This window comes from Fukomys damarensis, unplaced genomic scaffold, assembly GCF_012274545.1.
Source record: "Fukomys damarensis isolate Sample0158 unplaced genomic scaffold, DMR_v1.0_HiC HiC_scaffold_20, whole genome shotgun sequence".
In the NCBI taxonomy this organism is placed as follows: domain Eukaryota; kingdom Metazoa; phylum Chordata; class Mammalia; order Rodentia; family Bathyergidae; genus Fukomys; species Fukomys damarensis.
The window spans coordinates 6,476,430-6,500,995 of NW_022900932.1; the positions used below are offsets into that span (position 1 = coordinate 6,476,430).

General features: G+C 41.1%; 1 protein-coding gene across 1 annotated transcript in view; it reads right to left on the reverse strand.

Moving 5' to 3' along the window:
- Kif6 (kinesin family member 6) overlaps window positions 1-24,566 on the reverse strand; it is a 314,938-nt gene that overhangs the window by 160,486 nt on the left and 129,886 nt on the right. Inside the window, exons 8-10 of the mRNA XM_010638879.2 lie at window positions 19,723-19,866; window positions 18,734-18,820; window positions 9,201-9,304 (exon numbers count right to left, since the gene is read on the reverse strand). Coding sequence (XP_010637181.1) covers window positions 9,201-9,304; window positions 18,734-18,820; window positions 19,723-19,866 — 335 coding nt within the window. The remainder of the gene's footprint in view (window positions 1-9,200; window positions 9,305-18,733; window positions 18,821-19,722; window positions 19,867-24,566) is intronic.

Genomic DNA, 24,566 nt, shown 5'->3' on the forward strand with positions numbered 1-24,566 from the left:
TTCATTTTCTAATGAGCAATCCGTGTAGGACAGAGTCTAGCCATGTTTCCATCGATTAGCAAAGGGTTGTTCAGACTCCTACCTGGGCATAGGTTGGGTCTGTCTCTCTCTCAGTCTGTCTGTCTGTCTGTCTGTCTGTCTCTGTCTCTCTTTTCCCTACTCCTGTTCTTTATGTATAGTTCCCTAAACTTCACTCTTCCTATCTCCACAGTGGAATACACTCAGACAGCAGTCAGGAAGGCTTGTCATATTAACAAAACTCAGGTAGCATATGTCACTTTGAAATATGCTTTTAATATTGATTTCATAATTAAAACCACTTTGGAGGCCAGTGAGAATAAAGTGAGTATAAAAAGCATAAAGCACTATTGATCCAGAATCACATACTGACAATAGACTCACCATAAAAAAGTGCTTTGGTATTTGATTCTCTCTAGGATTATTTTAACTCAAATATGGTAGGATATTTATTTGTTTGTTTCATTTCATCTTTTAGATAGTCTGAGAATCACATTACAAGATGTAAGATTAACTGTGATGATGGGTCTCAAATTAAATGGAGATGGTCTGACTTTATTTTGCTGCATAGTTTTGAGAACAAGCTATCAAATTTCAGGTTCAAGAGAGCCACTATACCTGTAGCCGAAATTTGTTTTATGGTTGTAATCCAGTGCAAATGTATTGAAGAACGGAATCCCATTAAACTTTTATTAGACTAGCCAGTAAAAAACTTTGAACTACAAGTTGAATGTGATGGAAATGACTTTTCCTGAAGTCACCTTTAAATGCTTACTTTAAAAGGTGGAAAGCAGTGATGGGTTTTCTGTATGTTGCTTCCTCTATCAAGTGTTCCCTGTTCCCTGATCCTGCCCTTGCCTAAGTGCCTCCTGCCATCTCTGCCCAGGTGTCTGTCCCTGCAGGTCACCTCAAAGAGTACTGTATCTGCTTCTCTGCTCCTGGCTCCTGGTGGGCCAGGCTCCTGAGGACCACTGGGTGTGAGACACTCTCCTTCCCCTAAGGTTCTGCAGGGTTTATCCATTAAAAACAATGAATACAGATCTAATTCAGTTGTATTTCAAAGTAAGATTTACTTCACAGGAAGTGGAGATTTAAGACTCTTCCTTTAGGTGTCTTTGCACTTATATGGAAGGTTGGATGTCAATTAAACTCTATCAGCACAAATGTGCCCTTGGGAAGCAAATTCTGCTTTTGGGCTTTATTATATTGTGCATTTGATTTTAAACTATTTTTAGTTTTAAATATTTAATTTTGCCAATAATTACTTTTAAAAAGGAATCTTACCAGGTAATGGCCTTTTAAAAGTCAGTTAGTGTGACACTTTTGGACTCATCCAAGTTGTGCCTGTATCAATGGTCCATTTCATTTTTATTGCCGAGTAGGGCTCCATTCCATGGCCATTGCAAAATCTGCTTAGCTACTCACTGGCTGAGGAACACTGGGGTTACTTCTAGTTCTGGGAGATTATAAGTAAAGTTGCAGTAAATACATATGTAGAGATCTTTGTGTGGGCCATGTTTTCACTTCTCATGGATAAATTCCTGGAAGGGAATGTGACGTTTATCATACATGATTCACATTAAAAGGCATTGTCAAGTTGTCTTTCCATAGTAGGTTCTTAGCTCACCAGCAGTTGCTCTACTCAGTTTTTAAAAGCCATTCTAATAATTATACAGTAGTGTCTCACTATTTAAATTCTATTTCCCTAATGACCAATGGCGGTGAGCTTCATGTTCTTAGTTGACATTTGTACATCTTCTGACACGTTTGCTCAAATATTTTGCCCACATTTTTATTGTTTGTTTTCTTATTACTTGTGATAATTTTTGGATCCAGGTCTATTATTAGATATGCTTTTTACCCAGTAACTTTTTTTTTTTCTTTTTTTGGTACAGGGGATAGAACCTGGGTCCTTGCATTTGCAAGGCAGGCAGCAGAACTACTGAGCAAAATCCCTGGCCCCTAGATATGTGTTTTAAAAATAATACTTTGAAAACAAAAATAAATTGTCTAAAATGCTTTCTTAACAGAATCTTCCAAGAAAAGATGTTTTAAATTTTGATCTTTAATATATCACCTTTTCTTTTATACTCTCTACTTTATATAAAATCACAAAGATTTACTATCTTTTCTTTTAGAACTTTTATATTTACGTCCATGATCCAGTTCATTTTATTTTCTCCTCTTTTTTTGTGTGGTCCTGAAGATTGAACCCAGGACCTTATCTATGGTAGATACATGCTCTACCACTAAGATATATTTGCAGCCCTATGATCTAGTTCAAATAAATATTTGTATTATACCACAGTAGAAGGTATGGGTGTTATTCTTTTATAAACTGTTTTAACTGTGCTAGGCTCTTTGCATTTATGTAAAATTTAGAGTCAGTTTCTCAGTTTCCACATACAGAAAGAAGCCTGCTAGAATTTTGATTGGAACTGCATTAGAACTATAGATCAATTTAGAAAGAAGAGGTATCTTGACACTGAATAACTCAATCCATGAACATAATATATAGTTATGTAGTTTAAAAATCTTCTCATTACTGTTTTATAGTTTTAAGCATACAAATATTGTCTGTATTTTGTGAGGTTTATTTCTAAATATTTTACATTTTTTGATGCTAATGGTAATGATGCTTTCTGTTATAAATATATTGTTATACGGAAATACAGCTGAGTTGATATATTGACTCTGCATCTTACAACCTCAAATACTCATTAGTTAAAAAACTTTGTAGATTCTTTGATGTTTTGCATGTAGAAATCATATTATCTGTAAATAGTTTTACTATTTCTTTTCCAATTGTTTGTATGTTTTAGTTATTTTTCCCATAGTATACTGACTAGATCTTTCAGTATGATGTTGAATTAAGTTGCGAGAAAAGACATCCTTATCTCACTTCCAACTTTAGGGAGAAATAATGCTTTTCTTTCACTATTAATTATTATAGTAAAGATAGGTAACTTTCACCAAGTTGTGAGAACTTCCTCCTATTCCTATTTTGTGAAGAATTTTGCTCATAAATGAATGTGAAATGGTTTGTCTGCATCTATTGAAATGGTCACATTTTTCTTCCATTTGTTGATATGATGAATTATATTGACTGATTTTTGAATGTTAAGCCAGTCTTATATTCCTGGGATATCTCCACTTGGTTAGGATTTATGACTTTTTTTACATTTTGTTGTTCTTGATTTGGATTTTGTTAAAGATTTATGTCGGTCTGTAATTTTCTTGTAATTTGCTTCTTTGCTTTTGATATAAAGGAAGTACTGTCCTCATAAAATACTCTGGAAATCATTTCCTCTATTTTTCACAAAAGATTATGTAGAACTGGTGTTATTTATTCTTAGACATTTGGTAGAACTTGTTGTGACACCCCTGCCTGGAGTTTTTTTGGTTGGAAGGTCTTAACCATGAATTTAGCATCTAACATGTTCTCTACTTTAGTTACTTATCTTACGTATTTCTCCACAAGAATGTAATCTTCACGAGGGCAAGAACTTTGTTTTCTGTATTCCTATATTTCCTGGCCTAGAACAGTGTCTAGCACAAGGAAAGAGCTCAATAAACATTTATTGAATGCCTGAACTGCAATGCTCTTGGACCATACTAAATTTTCTAGTCATAAGCTCCTTGATGTCAGGTTTCATGGTCCATCACAAACTCACCAGTTATCTGTGAAACTCTGTTCTTCAGTGCCTTCATGAGAACCTCAGGCTCCTGCCAGGCCAGTTTCAGTCAAGATCCTCATTAGCCAGTGGCATGCCACACCCTCCTGTGCCCCTCACACACCTCCAGCGCCTTTATCAGAAGGCGGCCTCTGCCTCACCTGCACAACTACCCACCTTTCTTGAATTCCTACACAATGATTTAGCTACTTTCATCATCACAGATGCAAATAATGGGTTAAACCACATATAATGTGTTGGTACTAAGTTAAAAAATGGGCATCATAACTATTCCTAGCACAGAAACTGCAGTACTTACTTTAGTTCTCTCACTTTACACATAACAAAGCTTAAGCCTAACAATATAATATATATATTGTTTATATATATATAAACTAAAATGGGTAGAATTTAAACTAGAATTACATCTTTATAATTCTGTGATCATTTATCCTTTCCACTAATATAAAGCCTGTTCTCTGTTTCATGTCTACACGTATGTGTATTGTTTGTGTGTGTATCTGTGTAAGGTTTCCCAATAAAATTGCAGTTCCTTCACATTACTTTTTGTGCCTTATACTCTTTAAGTCCTAAAAATACCCATTAGTGTGATTAAGATCTAATAAGTACTCAATAAATTCAGGATGATAGAATAACTGATATGCATAGTTTTTGATTTTTGTCTTTCCTGTTAGAAAAAGATCCTGATGTTTGGATGTATCAGAACACTCTGGGTGAACTTGAGCCCATGAAATCCAATTCAATTCCATCTGAGGAATAAAATGTTGTGATACAGAAAATATTTCGCGCGATTTGGGCCAGGATATAGTGCTTCTCTCCTAGCCAAAGATCTACAGGCTTATTATTTTACCAGAAGAACAAAGCTGTATGTGTGTAGCGAATCAATCACAGTCAAATCTTCACCCAAGAAGTTATGTATAAACTTAACTTGGCTATCCAGACTTCACCCAGCTGTCTCTTTTCAAATTTATCCAGGGTGAAATCAAAGTAGTAAACTAAAAATATCACTATAACTGGAGGTTGACATCTGAAATCCTCTTCAATTAAAGCATCTAACTCAATGCAACAAATATTTACATTAAGATCTGAAATGTTGGGAAATGGTTCAAAAATTGATAGGGCTGGATATTAGCAAATATCTCAGCACTGCCTTGAGAGGCTACATTCAACAGCAGATCTATTAACCTGCTTCCTGCCATCCGTCAAAGAAACCTTTATGCCATGCTGGGAAGCACAAGCCCAGAAACCACCAGGACAGAGAGGCTGACTTGGGCATTCTTGCCACTCTGCCCTGCTCAGCTGAGAACTCTTTCTCTTCCAACACTTTATGCCCCTCCATCCCCTCCCCCTGAGACATGACAGACTGCAGCTGACTCACATTCCTGAGTGAATGTCCAGGAGCCCTAGGACAAAGCATACACTAGTGGTGTTAAAAAGCATTGCCACAATAGGAGAGAGGTGTAATTCATCTTTCTCAATATAAGATGATTATAGACTCTTTAACCTGTTAGCATTTAGGTTACACTAACACTCAACCTAGCTAATTATGGAAAAACAATGACAACAACAGTATGAAAACAACAACAAGAACAAAACACTGATCTGTGTAATTCACAATTCAGTGTGAACAAGCACCAAATTTACTGCACTGCTGTGAAACCCTACATCTCGGCAGGGTGGATGTGGTCTGCAAGATTTGTTCTCCCTAATGGCTGATCAGAAATCACTAGTCAGACACGTTGCTATGTACAGTGCATTGTCTCGGTTGGTTCTTCAAGAGTCACTAAAATGAACCTTGAACTCAGTAGCATTTGAACTTTTCTGCATGATTTATGAGCTCAACGGTTATCATTGCTTCTCCAAGTTGCTGTTTTTGAATGTGTCTTCTCATAATGCATGCACAGATTGCATCATTACTTGTACACATGTCTGTCAGCTCCATCTTGTGTCCTTCTCAGAGCCTACGGTAGTTTGCAAATGCTGGATGAATAAATGCACAAAAAAACTAATGGCAGCTCTATATACTTGCTATGCTGAATCTGTTCGGATTTGTACTTGTGTATTTATTGTCCACAGGTCAACAGAATTCAATCCAAGATCTAGTAGTCCCTTGTTGGCACAATTTTATCTTCACTCTGTTCCTCAGTCTCCCATGAGTAGAACATTTGCTTGTTATTTTAATAATTTAAACTGAAAAATTCAATATAGAATGAATGACAATTAGTAAATGATATAAAGTGAATATTACACAGTATTAAGTATCATAAAGAAGAGATTGTTCATGTCTTATACTTTGTGGCATTTTTCTTTTTGCTAATGTACAGTCTTCAGTAGTTCTTGGAAAGAGGCCCTAGGGTTGCAACCTTTCTGTCTGAAAGCTTGTATGTCTACAAAATGCCTTTATGGCTGGGTGTGGTGGTGCACACCTATAATCCAGTTTGAGACCAGCCTGGGCTACATAGTGAGTTCCAGGTCAATCTCAACTGCATAGTGAGACCCTGTCTCAAAAAACAAACAAACAAACAAACAAACAAGTCTTTATGTCATCTTCATAGTTGGATGCTAATTTGGCTAGAGTTAAAGTGCTTTTGATTCTGCTTTCTCATTTGTTTTGCTTTTGAAATTCTTGTTTCCAGAGCTGCTGATGAGAAGTCTGATGTAAATCAGATTGCTATTTTTTGCTAATTTCTTCCTCCCTAGGAGATTTTAAGACTCTTTCTTGTATTTTAAGGTTCTCAAATTTTTCTACAATACATTTTAGTACCTGGTAACTCTTTCATTCTGAAGATTTATGACTTTTAGTTCTAGGAAGTTCCTAGATTTTTATTTCTTCAACTATTGGCTCCTCTATTATCTTTATTTTCTTCTCTGCAAATTTCTGTTCACTAGATGTGGTAAGTCTAGAGCTACTGTCCATGGGTCTTCTTTTAAACTTCTCTTTGTCATTTCACTTCACACTCTGGCTACACTTCCTCAGTCCTGATCTTTCTAACTCACTAATCGCAACTTGTGTTTTTTTGTTTGTTTTTTTCATTCTTCAACTGAGCCAGCTATTAATTTCTTTTCTTTTTGGTTTTTTGAGACAGGGTCTTACTATGTAGTTGAGACTTACCTGGAACCCACTATGTAGCCCAGGCTGGTCTCGAGCTCACAGCGATCCTCCTGCCTCAGCCTCCCAAGTGCTGGGATTAGGGGCATGCACCTCCATGCCCGGCTGCACTATTAATTTCATAATGACAGCAAGTACATTGTTTTCATTTCCAAGATCCCTCTTGATTCTGTTTTTGTTTCATCTGATGTGATACCATATTTTATTTTTCTAAAGATACTGCTCTTTTCAGAAAGCTTAGCTTTCTGTCTCTGCAAGCTGTAAATTCCTCTCGCTCTTGCCTCTCTTGGATGTTTGGTGGTCCCGGCATTGCTGTTTCCAGCCCTTCACGATGTGGGCTCATCTTCGAGATGTCAGCTATCTCAGCATGGGCCACCAGTCTCAAATGGGGCCTGATGTGGCTGTGGGTGCTCGTGTTTCTCACTGTTTTCACTGAGAATAGTGGATGGGCAGAGCTTATCTGTTGCAGTAACCTGGGCCTCTTCCCTCCTTCTCCATCCTAAGCCCTGAGAAGGGGTAGGGCACAAGGAGGGCATTTAGAGAACAAATGGCCCACATAACAGCCCTGCCAGATGCTCATGAGCTGTCATTTCTTTGCATCAGTTCTAGAATTCTCTGAATTTGGTGCAGTACAAACTAATCTATATGTCAAAATCAGCACCCTGAAAATCCTACCCTTAAACTGAGCCTCCTGAGCAACATACCCGATATATAAAAATTAGAGAAGATATTGATGCTTATTTGACATGTTCCACTAAGGTCCAGTTTGCATCTTTCCCGTCTCACTCTGAATCACAGGAAAAAACATTTTCTGACTCCTATAACAACAGCTGGCATCTGGTTAAATTTAGCCAATGGGATGCACTGGTGGATACCAGGAAGGGGACGAGAGAGGTCAAGGATGGCCTCCGAGCAGTCTTGAGTAGCAACTGTGTCTCATCAGTGGCCACCACTTGTGTCCAGCCCCACTCATTGGGTGGAACTCCTACAGCCAGCTCCAGGTCTTGGGTCTTGGTAACAGTACCTTGTCCCACTGTCTCTCCAGTCCTAGGGCTCTGGGAGCTTCTACATTACTGATTCTAAGGAACTGTATATCTTTCTGTTAGCTGCTTAGCAGAACCATTGTCTATGTGCACCATTTCCTGTATTAAATCCTTTTGTTGAGATACCTGGAGTGTTCTTGTTTTCCTTGCTGGATCCTGATATGAAGAGATGTCTTCTTTGAGGGGAAAAAGAATAAAGGGATTCTCAGCCTGTTGTTAAGCAGCTTCAAAGAGTGACATGAAATTCTTAATAAGGTGAGTTTTTAGCAATATATTTCACTTTAATTGCAAATATTCCTCAAAGCAGTTTTGTGAGGAAAGCCTCTGGGGCTTATCAGAGTACTAAACACAGTGCTAAAATTAGGAAGCACCATACTGGGGGCTTTGACTGTAACAGGCACCTTACTGAAGGCTTCTCCAGTGTCAGCTGAACCTCTTGGGCAATGATGCAGTAGTTTAAATAAACTACTTTTTACTTTATTTGTTATGCTGGGGATTGAACCTAGGGTCTTGTGCATGCTGAGCAGGCATTTTGCTTCTGGACTACACCCCCAGGCCCAAGAAAACTGCTTTTATTGTCTCTTTTATTTTCCATTTTCTCTGTTGAAGGAGAATTAGGTGGAATGGCAATTTATCTTCAGAAAACACGTGTAACTCTATTTCTTATTTGGAAACAGGGGGCCCTGCCTTCTAAGCCTCTTCTGTCAACACCACTGTACTAAAACTTAATAAGCAGCACAGAAGCAACAAGACAGCCCACCACCACACTCACGATCAGAGAGAAAGTCACATTGTACCACTGACAGGCCATATGGCTGCACATCTAAAGGCTCTGAGAGGTGCCGCACATGTCTGAAGTCCTGAATACCTGCTTTCATTCGCCGCTTGAGTGTCTGAACTATAACATAGGGGCCATCTATTTGTTAAGGGAAGGAGCTTTCTTTGGCATGGGATAAAGTGGTGCTTGCAGCAAGATGCAGTTGCACACAAAGGACATTTCTTGAACTCCTCTCAGATTTGAGACCCACAATTCCATGTATGTTCCCACTGCCTGCCTATTACCCAGCCTCTTCTGCAGCTGGCAGGAGAAGGGTATTCCCATCCTCCCCGTGCTCCGTTCTTAACTTCCTCAAAGCTGAGGTGGCAAAACACTGCCAGCCTTCAATAGCTTTTCATGGAAAGCCGCCACTCTTAACTGGCGCCTCAGTGCAATTTCAGATTGTCCCAGGGGACCGGCATGCTTGGAGGTGAATTTGTAATACCGAAGCCAACAGAGAAGTTACCACAAACGTTCACTGTGACAGGAAAAGGAAGAAACGACGTGAGGGAGCTTACTGCAGGAGTTCCTCTTCCGTGAGCGCCTCTGTCCTCCGCTCCCCGGTGACGATGGCCAGTTCGTCCTTCAGCTCCTGGATTTCCTTCTGCAGGCGGACAATCACCTGCGGGGGGACAAGGTGGGCGAGTGAATGTCAACTTGTAGAGAACATGCAGCTCTCTGAACTGCGAGCTGTGCTAAGGACACCAGAATGGACAGAGAATGGTATAAAAGGCACGGCTGTAGCTACCAGCCAGCTTTGTGAAGTCTTAATTTTGTCAAAATGGCTCTGGAATTACTTTTTAACAAATAAAACAGCGCATGTAACTGGAACCCACTATTCCTATCTCGTTTCCACCCTTCCTGAGGGATTGTGCCGAAGCCCGGAGGGGTATCACACCCTTGTGTGTTTTCACACATTTACTCCATCGGGGCAGATGCACCTGTAAATAATGCATGCTATCATTTGTTATGCCTTCAACCACAAATGGAAATGTTACATTACTGCATGTCACTGCAGCTTGCTTTGTGGCCTTATGCTTTTCAGCTTATTTACTCTGTTTCCTGTGGCCTTAGTTCATTCATTTTTGTGAACATATAGTGCATCAATCCATCAAATTTCATTCATCTGTGTGTCTTGTGGATGGACATTTAGGATTTTACTCTTGCTGTGAATGTGAGAAATCACTCGAGGCTCATACGTGAGAATTTCCCTACAGTGCACACTTAGAACTAGTATTTTTTGGTAGTAGACTAAGGGCATTTTGCCGTTATGATGTGGAGTTAAGTCACTCTTCAGAGTTGTACAAATTTACCTTCCTATTAAGTATGGATGTATATTCCCATTTCTCCATATTTTCATCACTATGTAATGTTGACAGGTTCTCTAATTTTGTCAAACTGGTAGGCAGGAAAGGATATCTAATTTGTATTCTCATAATTATTAGTGAAGTTGATCATGTGTACATTTGTGCCTTGGCTGTCTGGTTCCTTCTTCTGAGAATAACTTATTTACATTCTTGCCCATGTATCAATTCATTATTTTTCTTTTCCTTATTAATCTGTAGGTTTCTTTATATATTCTGGATGTGAATGCTTTGTTGACTTTAGGCAACACACCTATTTTTTTCTCTGTCTATGCCATGTGTTTTACTTTGTGTTTTTTGTTTTTTGGTTAAATGAAAGCTCTGAATTTCAATATAATTAGCAACTTCTTCATTTATGAGTTATGCTTTTGTGTCTTCTCAAAATCTGTCTTACCCTAAACCATAGCAAGATTTTCTTATATGGTCTTTTAAAACTGTTATAGAATTGCTTTTCACACTTAGGTGAATTTTATTGTGTACAAGGTAATACAGGCATGACATTTCATTTTTATACTGTGCCATACAAGGTTTGCTATTATAATTATGTTATATAATATGTTTGCACATATAAACCTGCCTGTTTCTGGGCTATTGGTTGAAAACATTTGTCAACTTCTCTCTATATATAGTAATCCCACACTTTTAGCTACTAAAGTGCATTTAAATAAGACAATCCCTTTCCATCTTGTTCTTTTATAAGAACAGAACTGGCTATTCTTGGCCATTTGCTCTCCTATATAAACTTTACACTCAGCTTGTCTAATTCTGCCACAGGCCCTCTCCAGACTTTTCCTGGAATTCATTTATCTAGGAGGTTAACTTGGTAAGACATTGAATTAACAATACTGTATTGAATCACCTCATCCATGAATTTACTAAATATCTTCACTGACTCTTTCCAATAAAAATTTATAATTTTCTATAAGTATCTTATGTGTCTTTGGCTAGAATATGTACCAAGAATTTAAAAGTTTTTGTTGACACTGTGAGTGGAATTTTGTAAAATTATATTTTGTAACTGTTGGCTTCTGGTGTATAGGAATGAGATTCATTTTTATGTATGGATTATGTGTCAAACAATTTTCTGAACATTTTTGGTTCTGTTGATCATTAAATATTGTTGGATGTTCTTTGTAAGCAATGAAAATTGCTAGTAATGACAGAGGCTTTCTCTTTTTTTAATTCTCATGTATTTCATTTTAGTGTTTCATTGTTCTAGTTAGAACTTTTAAAGTATAATTCTTTAGACATCCTTATTTTATTCCATCTAATATTTCACCTTTAAAATGTTGATTATAATTTTTTGGTTAATATACTTTATCAGTTTAAAGATGTTCATTTATATTCAGTTTGATGAATTTTGTCAACATATGGATGAATGCTTAATGTTATCAAATCCTTTTTATTCACTAGTGATTAGACTACAATTCTACCACCTAACTGCTGTGATTATTTTAGTATTAATTTAGCTTACGAGAACTCCCATGTACCCAATACTTTGCAAAGAAACATTACAGACCCTTCTGAAGGTCTCATCCTATTATCCTTCCTTAAATTAATTCCTCGTTATCATTATTCTAAATTTGGCTTTTATTTGTTCTTATTTTTCCTTTGCCCATATATACTTGCCTTTGCCAAATATTTTCTAGTGCTGGATTATAAATTTTTAAAATTAATTACTTTATTGGTACATTTAAGGTATACAATGTAATGACATTCATCACCGGAAATTTGCAGCTTTACATAATCCACCTTGGTTCTTAATGGATGATTATCTTCAAACTCCTGAAATAACCCAACTAGGTCATGATTCCACAATACCATGATACCATAATAAAACTTCCTAAAACAAAAATTAGCATGTTGAATCCATCATTTCCTCATCTTTGAATATCTGGTATTGCTAAAAACTAAAAGCAAAAAACCAAAACAAACCAAAACCAAAATGAAACAGATCTTCCCTCCCTCTCTCCCTCCTGCTCTTCTCTTCTTCCTTCTCCATCTGGCAGCTTTGTTCATTTTTGAACTTCTTCTCTTAGAAGTTACCAGACTGAGGAGAGTATGTAAAGTTGAATTCAAATTCATGAGAGGTAGAGCCTGGGAGTTTCAAATTTTCTACAAAGCACTTTTTGTTTTACCTAGAATCCAGGTTAAAGCAGACAAGCTGCCTTAACACCTCCTTATACCCATGGATGGCTTCTTTTTACTGTTTCACTCATTCACTGGTTTTCTGTGAGGAGGGAAATGTCCTAAGTTTAATCCTCACCTTGCAAAAGAGCTCTGACTTTCATTCCTTTGTTAGAACACCTTTAACTCACTCCAGGACAACTGCAGCCTTTAACTCTGTTTCTGGGCTTTGGAGAATTCTTTTTTTCCCTTTCAACCTCGGATAGGTATTTCAAAGATGCTTGTAAGATTTTATATAGGTGAGTTCAGGTTATCTGGACCATATCAACAGGACCATAAATCCCAAAGAGCATGATTCTGGGTATTCTGAACATGTCATGCTCCTAGAATTTTATTTAAATGTACAGGGTGGCGTGATTTTATTTGCGTCTTTTTGCAAAACATTTTCAGAATCATCAAACTATGCAGAATGAAAATCTTTAGACAAGAACTATGTGAGTCATTCATTTGCATTCTCCTCTAAATTAATATTGATGTCATATTTTCTAATCCTATTAAAGCTTCCAAAGTCAAATCAAATACCAAATTAATTTTCTGCCTTATTGAATTGAAATCTCAAAACTAAGCCAAAGTTTCATGGTTTGAGATGACCGCACTCACACCTCCCACCAGGTTACTGTAGGAACTCTGGAATTAGAGCCATCTTTAGAAGATTCTGACTCCAGCCCAGTTTCCGCACACTCTAGCCGGGCTCCCAGCTCTTTTATCACCTTGTCCTCAGAAGTACCAATATTCAGAAAGAAAGCAGGGCAGTCTGATCATGCAGGATGGCTCTACATGTGCCATTAAAATTTAAGAGTAAACACAGGAACTCCCACCCAAGTTGTGTCTTGGGTGGTTTTTAGGCCAATTTTGAGCTGTGACTTGTACTTCAGACAAGGTCTGTACACAAACCAGTAACAACAGCAAAGTCAGTTTTTAGTATGATTAATAAAGAGACCAGGAAACAACACTTGCCAGTTACCAGAGTATTCTGTACCAGGAAGACCTCAGCAATTCGTCTGTCGGCTATTAGCTTTTCACTCCTGATCTCTCTTTTCTTCAACTCTCTTACAGTTCTACATCAGACACAGGACAATATTTGCCTTTCTTTAAATTCCTCAAGTTCATTTAGAGAAAAGTTTCTCTAGCCAAAACTCTCCAATGCCTACTGTGCTTATTTTCCTTAAATTATGAACTAATTTTTGGCTTCAGGCTAGTAATGCCATTATTGTCTTTCTCAGTCTGCACAGAAATGCTATGGGGACACTAGAAGGACAAGGACAACAGAACAAGTCACCCTAGAAGTGCAAGGCCTTTTGACTTGTGCCTTTGCATTCCGGCACTGCCCCCTGCAGAGGCCTTGCCCAATGCTTGGATCTGACCAAGGCCTGCACCAGAAGTGTCCAGGGTAGAACACATGAAGTGACTTCAAGGGAGAAAAGGCGAGTAACCAAGATGAAGTAATTAATATGGGTAATGATGGATTTGAGGGTTTAAAAAAAAAAAACCTTGAGAAATCTGTAAATGAAGTATTGTTGGCAAGATTTCATGCTTTTAAATAATGCATACACCAGCTTATTTTTTAGAAAATTAAGAAAAGCCAGGTGATTTGAAAAGTATTGCACTCTTAATTTAATGGAATTGGAAAAAACTGGTATTTCCTTTCAATATTTTCAGTGTTGGCATGAGGTGATTCAGTGCTGTACTTCCTTTACAGAAAACTAACAAAATAGAGAAAAAAGAAAATATTTGCATTTAAAATGAACAGTTGAATCTCATAACTTGCACATGCTTTTGCTTATGAAAATGTTTTGATAAGGCAAGATTTATTATTACAGAATGAGAAACTTGATAATTTTCCCATATATTTAATTTACATTTAAAAAAGATCTTTAGAATAAGTAATAGGACAGTTATAAAAATGTTTTTCTTTAACAACCATTAGGACTCTTTTTAATAAACACTTATGAATGGTGGTCTCTTAATTAATGTGTCTGGAAAGTTAACTGATGGCTGTGAGAGGCTGAGAGCTGCAAGGGAGTCTGACATGTGTGATTCGGAGCATGGGCCCCTGGGATACCTTGCACAGGAGGCTGTGGGGCCAGGATGGCAGAGAGCAGACTCCTGGGCACAGCTCTCTGGTTTGGATAAGCTCTCTGGTGGATCCTGCCTCCACTGTCTATGAGCACTGAGAAGCTGAAGCTATTTCACATCACTATATCTTGCCTTTTTTCTCTAGACACAGATAGAGGCAGCTGAATTTCCAAGCACTTCGAACACTGTCTCACAAAAGGTAAGTGGCCCCTAATCTTTGATACACTTTTTTCCTAGACATAGTTAGGCAGCATACCAATCTGGGATCAATTTCTTCGTTAAGGACTGCTTCGTTCTTTATGAGCGCCACTCGCTGTGCGAATCTGCACGTAGATATGGACTCCTAAAAGAGCAGAAACCACTTCTTGAAATGCTGTGAGATGGAGAGAGGCTTCTGTCAAGATAAAACTTCAATTTTATTCACAGAAAAAAAGAGCATACCTAAAGAATGATGTGTATAAAAACCCACAATGAAGAACTAGGACTCCAAATGAGGGAGCTTTGCTCTAGGATGTTATTTTCTGCAAAAATTTGATTTTGGCTTAATAAAATGCCCAATACTGAAAATATGGGAGATCCTGACATCCTAAATGGCAACTGGTATGTGTTTTCCACTATTAATCTGTTCGACCAGAAATATGTATCAGCTGGTACCAAAATCCATAAACATGGAAGACTACAAAATAAATATTTGTTAACAGACCAAAAGGAGAGGCTTAAGTACCTCACCCTCAAGGGCTGGGCCTTGTTTTGGGAAGCACTCTGCTGCTCCCCATTTTCCTCTCTGTAGAATGTCTAGACCCCAAACATCAAAGTGAACTGTGTGAAATGTCAGCGGGCTCTAAAGCAGCCCAAGAAAGCCGTTCAGCACCAGCCCCTGCCAAAGCATTCTGGGCACTGCACTCCAGGATCTGTCTAGGGACAGACCTTGAGGACATCTCTGAGGTATCCAGACTTTGCTGGTCAGGAGCAGAAGTGAGCAAGAAGGCTCTCTCATTCCTCTCTCATTCCTGTGGCTGAGAACAAACTTATTGGCAGGGTTTTAAAAAATCTGCATATGAAGCTTCAGCAAACCATCCTGTGCTGTGTGAAGCCAGTTCTCCAATGGGATTATTACAGTGCTGGCAAGTAACCCAAACCTGTGAACTCCATCATGTACTGACTCACCCAGGACCCTCAGCTCCATCTTCCGAACTGGCAAGCTGAGGCCCAGTGTAAGATCTCTGGCAAGGGGAAGCAACCTACCTCAATATTCCTTTTCTCCAAGGAGAGTGTCGCAATCATGGTCGTCATGCAGTTTCCCCCTAAGCTGTCCCTGAGGACGCTGGTCATCATGGAGTTCCTGTAAGGAATGTGCGAGCGGTTCTTCTCGGACAGGGCAATGATGACCTGGGGCAAAGAGAAGGAACGAGGGCCGTAGGTGGGCAGAAGAGCCCCAGCTAGCAGCGGAATTTCAATGGCAATGAACCACACGAAGTGAGAGTGACTGAACGCAGAGTGACACCTAGAACTTGGGCACAGACTAAATATCTTAATATTCAGTAAAAAGTGGTGACGACGAAATGAAGTAAAAGTAGCATCAACACAGCATGGCGGGCCACTCTCCCCTGTCCTCGTCCACTGCTTCAGTTCAAGCCTCCATGGTGCCTTGCTTGTACCATAGCATGATGCTTGGAGTCAGTCTTTTTTGCCCTTTCACAGTCCATTCTCCACCTAGCAGTCAGAGGAATCTCTATAAAATGTGAGTTACACCAAGTCACTCCCCTTCATCCAGCCTTCCAGGGCTTCCCAACACGCTCAGGGTGACCAGTCAGCTCCTGTCTGTCTGCCTGGTACCTGCCTGTCTGCCTGACGTCTCCTGCCCTGCGCCCTTCACCTGCATCGGCTTTCTTGCAGGTGAAGGGTCCAATGCACCAAGCTCACCGCCAAACTAGAGCCTTTGGATGTGCTGTTCTTTCCTGCCCCTCAGAATTCTCTTGTCCCAGATTTTCATACAGCTCTTTGCTTCTTTTCATTCAAGTCTTGGTTCAATTTCTGTGTCCTCACAAGGGCTTTTCCTAAACACCCTACAAACAGAACACACCTGACTCTAGCCTTGTACTCTAGTTTATTCTTCCCCGAGTACTCAGCACCATTTAAAATTAAATATGTTTAAGGGCTGGGGATTTAGCTCAGTGGTTCTGGTGCCTGCCTCGCAAGCGCAAGGGCCCGAGTTCGATCCCTGGTACCAAAATAAATAAATAAATAAAATAAAAACAAACAATACAAAATTAAATGTGTTTACTTGTTTGGTATTTGCTTCCCCGCTGGACCTTCTGCTCTTCAACGCCACAAGCGTCACCACTCTTGCTGGAAGCTCTATCCCCACTGCCTGGGATAATGCCCAGCACTCCGTACATGGGACAGAAACACAGTTGTCTCACTCAGCTCTCAAGACAACCCCACTCCAGTTCAACTTCCTATAAAACTCCATTTTCTCCTCTCTCCCGCAGTTCATATTTTGCATGAGACCCCTCCGCGAAGGGCGAGGACGGGAGTACCTGGCTCTGCGGCAGCTGTGGTGAAGCCCTCCCCGGACTTGGGGCCTGCAAGCCAGGCAGGGTAACAGGAGTGCTTCCCGAGCAGTTCAGGGGTGCAGCTCGGTGGCTTCTCATTGCTCTGCTCCCAGCTGGCCCGGGTTTCTGGATTTTCTTGAGATTCTTTACGTTCAGCAAACTCTATGCTCCTTAAAATAGCTAGTGTGGATTTTCTGATGAATACAACATGTGCTTAACACATTTTGTTACATGAAGGAAGAAAGAGGTGAACGGGTTTCTCCTAGGAAAGCAGCGTGAGAGTCCCTAGCAGGGAACGAGATTTGGGGAAACCAATTCCAGTGTAACTGGAAAAGAGATGGGGGAAAAGGCGGACTGAAGTCTGAGTGGCAAGAGATGTGAAACACAGCTCCAGGCCCCAAGGGCCAAGAGACAAATGACATCTCTGAGACCGGCGAGGTTGGCTAAAGCACCAAATGCCAGACCGAACAGGAGTCGGTCTGACTGACATGCACAGACAGCAGCGTTATTATTTATGAATCATCAAGGAAACATTCAACAGTTTTCTAAGTACTTTGAAGTTCTTTCATAAAGCAAATGCCACAACTGTTTTTCCTGCTCCTGGAGACAATATTGACCTTTTTGTCTTCTATTCAAAGCCTTTATTGACAACTTAGATAACAAAGAAGAATATGCCTGTCAAACTTCCTGTTGCTATTAAATTGTCTGTTATTGAATTAGTTTTTGGTTGCAGATAACAGAAACTATAACCAAGCCTGGTGGTGAGCACAAGAGAAATTTCTTTTCTCATTAACTGAAATAGGAGCGGCTGTAGATTAGATGCCCAACCGTCAGTGCTACCACCAAGAACTTAGTTTGTGCCTGTTTTCTGTTCCTTCTTCCACATGGCAGAAGTTAAGCCTCTGCCCACAGCCCCAGGATGGTTGCCAATGCCCTGACACTACCGTGCCTTCTTGGTCCTAACTTTAGTGAGAAAGGCCTTTTCTTCCCTAATTATTAGAAAAAAGTCCTGAGCTTCTCTGGAAATTGGCTTGGGTCCTGGTCCACCCTAAACCAACCACTGGAGCCAGGAGAAAGGCAGGCTCCAATTTACTTAGACCATCAGAATCCACCTTAGAGCTGGGATGGATTCTCATTCACTCGGAATGGACCTCACAGAGGCAATTCCAATGTATTTAGAAGGAGTTCTAAAATTTGCTAGAGAATGCTCAAAGATGAAAATGGAATTGTGGATTAGTTTACGGTCTTTAAGAAAACTAACAAAATAGAGAAAAAAGAAAATATTTGCATTTAAAATGAACAGTTGAATCTCATAACTTGCACATGCTTTTGCTTATGAAAATGTTTTGATAAGGCAAGATTTATTATTACAGAATGAGAAACTTGATAATTTTCCCATATATTTAATTTACATTTAAAAAAGATCTTTAGAATAAGTAATAGGACAGTTATAAAAATGTTTTTCTTTAACAACCATTAGGACTCTTTTTAATAAACACTTATGAATGGTGGTCTCTTAATTAATGTGTCTGGAAAGTTAACTGATGGCTGTGAGAGGCTGAGAGCTGCAAGGGAGTCTGACATGTGTGATTCGGAGCATGGGCCCCTGGGATACCTTGCACAGGAGGCTGTGGGGCCAGGATGGCAGAGAGCAGACTCCTGGGCACAGCTCTCTGGTTTGGATCCTGCCTCCACTGTCTATGAGCACTGAGAAGCTGAAGCTATTTCACATCACTATATCTTGCCTTTTTTCTCTAGACACAGATAGAGGCAGCTGAATTTCCAAGCACTTCGAACACTGTCTCACAAGAAGTAAGTGGCCCCTAATCTTTGATACACTTTTTTCCTAGACATAGTTAGGCAGCATACCAATCTGGGATCAATTTCTTCGTTAAGGACTGCTTCGTTCTTTATGAGCGCCACTCGCTGTGCGAATCTGCACGTAGATATGGACTCCTAAAAGAGCAGAAACCACTTCTTGAAATGCTGTGAGATGGAGAGAGGCTTCTGTCAAGATAAAACTTCAATTTTATTCACAGAAAAAAAGAGCATACCTAAAGAATGATGTGTATAAAAACCCACAATGAAGAACTAGGACTCCAAATGAGGGAGCTTTGCTCTAGGATGTTATTTTCTGCAAAAATTTGATTTTGGCTTAATAAAATGCCCAATACTGAAAATATGGGAGATCCTGACATCCTAAATGGCAACTGGTATGTGTTTTCCACTATTAATCTGTTCGACCAGAAATATGTATCAGCTGGTACCAAAATCCATAAACATGGAAGACTACAAAATAAATATTTGTTAACAGACCAAAAGGAGAGGCTTAAGTACCTCACCCTCAAGGGCTGGGCCTTGTTTTGGGAAGCACTCTGCTGCTCCCCATTTTCCTCTCTGTAGAATGTCTAGACCCCAAACATCAAAGTGAACTGTGTGAAATGTCAGCGGGCTCTAAAGCAGCCCAAGAAAGCCGTTCAGCACCAGCCCCTGCCAAAGCATTCTGGGCACTGCACTCCAGGATCTGTCTAGGGACAGACCTTGAGGACATCTCTGAGGTATCCAGACTTTGCTGGTCAGGAGCAGAAGTGAGCAAGAAGGCTCTCTCATTCCTCTCTCATTCCTGTGGCTGAGAACAAACTTATTGGCAGGGTTTTAAAAAATCTGCATATGAAGCTTCAGCAAACCATCCTGTGCTGTGTGAAGCCAGTTCTCCAATGGGATTATTACAGTGCTGGCAAGTAACCCAAACCTGTGAACTCCATCATGTACTGACTCACCCAGGACCCTCAGCTCCATCTTCCGAACTGGCAAGCTGAGGCCCAGTGTAAGATCTCTGGCAAGGGGAAGCAACCTACCTCAATATTCCTTTTCTCCAAGGAGAGTGTCGCAATCATGGTCGTCATGCAGTTTCCCCCTAAGCTGTCCCTGAGGACGCTGGTCATCATGGAGTTCCTGTAAGGAATGTGCGAGCGGTTCTTCTCGGACAGGGCAATGATGACCTGGGGCAAAGAGAAGGAACGAGGGCCGTAGGTGGGCAGAAGAGCCCCAGCTAGCAGCGGAATTTCAATGGCAATGAACCACACGAAGTGAGAGTGACTGAACGCAGAGTGACACCTAGAACTTGGGCACAGACTAAATATCTTAATATTCAGTAAAAAGTGGTGACGACGAAATGAAGTAAAAGTAGCATCAACACAGCATGGCGGGCCACTCTCCCCTGTCCTCGTCCACTGCTTCAGTTCAAGCCTCCATGGTGCCTTGCTTGTACCATAGCATGATGCTTGGAGTCAGTCTTTTTTGCCCTTTCACAGTCCATTCTCCACCTAGCAGTCAGAGGAATCTCTATAAAATGTGAGTTACACCAAGTCACTCCCCTTCATCCAGCCTTCCAGGGCTTCCCAACACGCTCAGGGTGACCAGTCAGCTCCTGTCTGTCTGCCTGGTACCTGCCTGTCTGCCTGACGTCTCCTGCCCTGCGCCCTTCACCTGCATCGGCTTTCTTGCAGGTGAAGGGTCCAATGCACCAAGCTCACCGCCAAACTAGAGCCTTTGGATGTGCTGTTCTTTCCTGCCCCTCAGAATTCTCTTGTCCCAGATTTTCATACAGCTCTTTGCTTCTTTTCATTCAAGTCTTGGTTCAATTTCTGTGTCCTCACAAGGGCTTTTCCTAAACACCCTACAAACAGAACACACCTGACTCTAGCCTTGTACTCTAGTTTATTCTTCCCCGAGTACTCAGCACCATTTAAAATTAAATATGTTTAAGGGCTGGGGATTTAGCTCAGTGGTTCTGGTGCCTGCCTCGCAAGCGCAAGGGCCCGAGTTCGATCCCTGGTACCAAAATAAATAAATAAATAAAATAAAAACAAACAATACAAAATTAAATGTGTTTACTTGTTTGGTATTTGCTTCCCCGCTGGACCTTCTGCTCTTCAACGCCACAAGCGTCACCACTCTTGCTGGAAGCTCTATCCCCACTGCCTGGGATAATGCCCAGCACTCCGTACATGGGACAGAAACACAGTTGTCTCACTCAGCTCTCAAGACAACCCCACTCCAGTTCAACTTCCTATAAAACTCCATTTTCTCCTCTCTCCCGCAGTTCATATTTTGCATGAGACCCCTCCGCGAAGGGCGAGGACGGGAGTACCTGGCTCTGCGGCAGCTGTGGTGAAGCCCTCCCCGGACTTGGGGCCTGCAAGCCAGGCAGGGTAACAGGAGTGCTTCCCGAGCAGTTCAGGGGTGCAGCTCGGTGGCTTCTCATTGCTCTGCTCCCAGCTGGCCCGGGTTTCTGGATTTTCTTGAGATTCTTTACGTTCAGCAAACTCTATGCTCCTTAAAATAGCTAGTGTGGATTTTCTGATGAATACAACATGTGCTTAACACATTTTGTTACATGAAGGAAGAAAGAGGTGAACGGGTTTCTCCTAGGAAAGCAGCGTGAGAGTCCCTAGCAGGGAACGAGATTTGGGGAAACCAATTCCAGTGTAACTGGAAAAGAGATGGGGGAAAAGGCGGACTGAAGTCTGAGTGGCAAGAGATGTGAAACACAGCTCCAGGCCCCAAGGGCCAAGAGACAAATGACATCTCTGAGACCGGCGAGGTTGGCTAAAGCACCAAATGCCAGACCGAACAGGAGTCGGTCTGACTGACATGCACAGACAGCAGCGTTATTATTTATGAATCATCAAGGAAACATTCAACAGTTTTCTAAGTACTTTGAAGTTCTTTCATAAAGCAAATGCCACAACTGTTTTTCCTGCTCCTGGAGACAATATTGACCTTTTTGTCTTCTATTCAAAGCCTTTATTGACAACTTAGATAACAAAGAAGAATATGCCTGTCAAACTTCCTGTTGCTATTAAATTGTCTGTTATTGAATTAGTTTTTGGTTGCAGATAACAGAAACTATAACCAAGCCTGGTGGTGAGCACAAGAGAAATTTCTTTTCTCATTAACTGAAATAGGAGCGGCTGTAGATTAGATGCCCAACCGTCAGTGCTACCACCAAGAACTTAGTTTGTGCCTGTTTTCTGTTCCTTCTTCCACATGGCAGAAGTTAAGCCTCTGCCCACAGCCCCAGGATGGTTGCCAATGCCCTGACACTACCGTGCCTTCTTGGTCCTAACTTTAGTGAGAAAGGCCTTTTCTTCCCTAATTATTAGAAAAAAGTCCTGAGCTTCTCTGGAAATTGGCTTGGGTCCTGGTCCACCCTAAACCAACCACTGGAGCCAGGAGAAAGGCAGGCTCCAATTTACTTAGACCATCAGAATCCACCTTAGAGCTGGGATGGATTCTCATTCACTCGGAATGGACCTCACAGAGGCAATTCCAATGTATTTAGAAGGAGTTCTAAAATTTGCTAGAGAATGCTCAAAGATGAAAATGGAATTGTGGATTAGTTTACGGTCTTTAAAAATGGAGGAAATGAAACGATTAATGATAAAAGAAGAAACTCAGGACTTGCAGTCTGAATGCAGTTCGTTTTCTCAACTTTATTAGCCTTGGTTTCCTCATCTGTAAAAGTGAGATTATAAATCAAGTGAGGTGGTGTGGGTCTGTAATCCTGGCACTCTAGAAGGCTGGGACAGGAGGACTGTAAGTATAAGCCCAGCCTGGGCAACTAAGTGACTTAGCAAGACCTTGTCTCAGAAAGTGGGGGGGAGGTGGAGATTTAGCTCAGTGGTTCCACCACCTGCCTGCCTTGCAAGCGCAAGGACCTGAGTTCCATCTCCGGTACCACCCACCAAAAAAAGCTGGGGATGAGACCTTGGATTCACTCTCCAGAACTACCAAAGTAAGTAAATAAACAGGGATTCCAACGGCTACCTGTCTTGAATAAATGTTTTAAATCAACAGATGTATGTATCAATAAGTATAATGCCTGGGGTAGTTCTCAGTGAATCAGAAAGTACTCAGTGCTGTACAGGAGTCTTTAGGAAATATCTGTTCCTTACAATCCCTTTGGCGATTAGTTTTAGCCACGCAAAGGCAGGCCTGGGAGAGTTTCAGGAGCACAAGTGAGTGTGGCCTCGGGGCAGATGGCACTGCAGTGACCCACAAACGGTAGGCACTTAAGAGGCTGCTGAGGTCTCTAACTGGGCAGGAACCAGCGACCCTCTGAAAATCACAGAGGCAAGGCATGTTCTTCCTACAACCGGGAGTATGCACGCATGGGTGCGTGCGTGTGCGTACATACATATGTGCACGGTAGTTTGCCTCCATTTTGGATTTCTTGTATAAATACAATGACATATGGTCCTTTGGGCAGTCTTTAAGTGACAGAGTGGAACCTCACATTATTCTCGTGTGTAAGAACCTAGAAGCTGTGGTTGACATCAATAATTCAGCCTATTATTTAATGAAATAAAGAGATTTTCTTTTAAAGAGCTCAGAAAGGCATGAAAAATTATCCTCAGAAACAGACACCAACTTGGAGCAGTTATGACCCGCACTGGCCCTGTTAATTTTTTTTTTTTTTCCCTGAACACAACACTTTCAGTGAGAGCCAAATGGAAACTGAAACTCTGAAAAAGTCGCGCTTCTGTTGTGTAACTGCTGATTTCTGAAGGGGTGGAGGGCGGCCCCTCTTGGTTCCCAGCCCTTTTTCTCCCTTCATGCCTGGGCTGCAGTGACCTCGGGTCACACCAGGGCCGCTCCGTGAGGTTTACAGCTGGGAGCACAAGTGTGCCCGGCTCCTGCCTTTGCCTCGCATGAACTCCATTTCTAGGGCCAAAGTGGACCCTGTCATTGTGGCTGAAAATGTTTTTTGAGGAAACTTTTTGGAAAAAGTACTGCACACACAAAGAGGACTCCAAAACCAACGTTACTCTGGAAAACACAAAGATATTTACTTATGAGAGTAAGAAGGTACATTCAGCTAGAGAGGCACCACCCTCTTAGCAGGTGTGAAGGCTCCCAGTTAGGGCCAAGAGGGCAATCAGAGCTCTGCATGGAATTCCTAAACCAGTGCAGCCTAAGGAAGGCAAAGACGTTAACAGACTCTTTCGTGGTCCATGGCTCTATGTCTTATGTTGGAACTGAGGCGGTGAGGCCATAACCAATCAGCAAGGCGTCTATGGATTTCTGTCGCAGCTGTCTCTTACTGTTGCAGGTGCTCCTGTGCTTTGCTGTGCTGCCGCTAAATCGATGGCATGGCCTCTTGCAGCACCCAGCAGACCATCAACTACAGTACATCGGTGGGGCAGGAATAAAGCCAGCCACACTAAACTGCCTCACACATTCAGGCCCCTCAGCCACGTAACAAAGTACTACGTGAAGAGAATCTAGTCGCGCACATCTTGAGTCACGTTATTTCATTAAGTATCATCCCACTCTTTGTAATTTTACTCTTATTCCCAGACATTCTTGGGTCTCTCTCCCACTGCCTCTTCTGAGGGCGATTCCAAAATCCCTCGCGTTAGCAGCTCCTCCTAGACTTATTAACACCATCATCCATGCCTACAGCCTGCAGTTTTCCCACATGATGTTCTGCTTTGGCCTCGTTCTAACCTCTCCTCCCTCCTTGACCTTGTGCTGAGCCCCCGCTTGCCTGCAAAGACACTGGATATCGTCGTAAATACTTCAAGTGAGAGAAAATGAAACAGATAAGCTAATCACGGAGGGCTGGGGTCAATGGCATGAGAATGACAGCGGGACCTTCAGCGAGCTGGTCCCCTGGACCCTGCTCACTCCCACT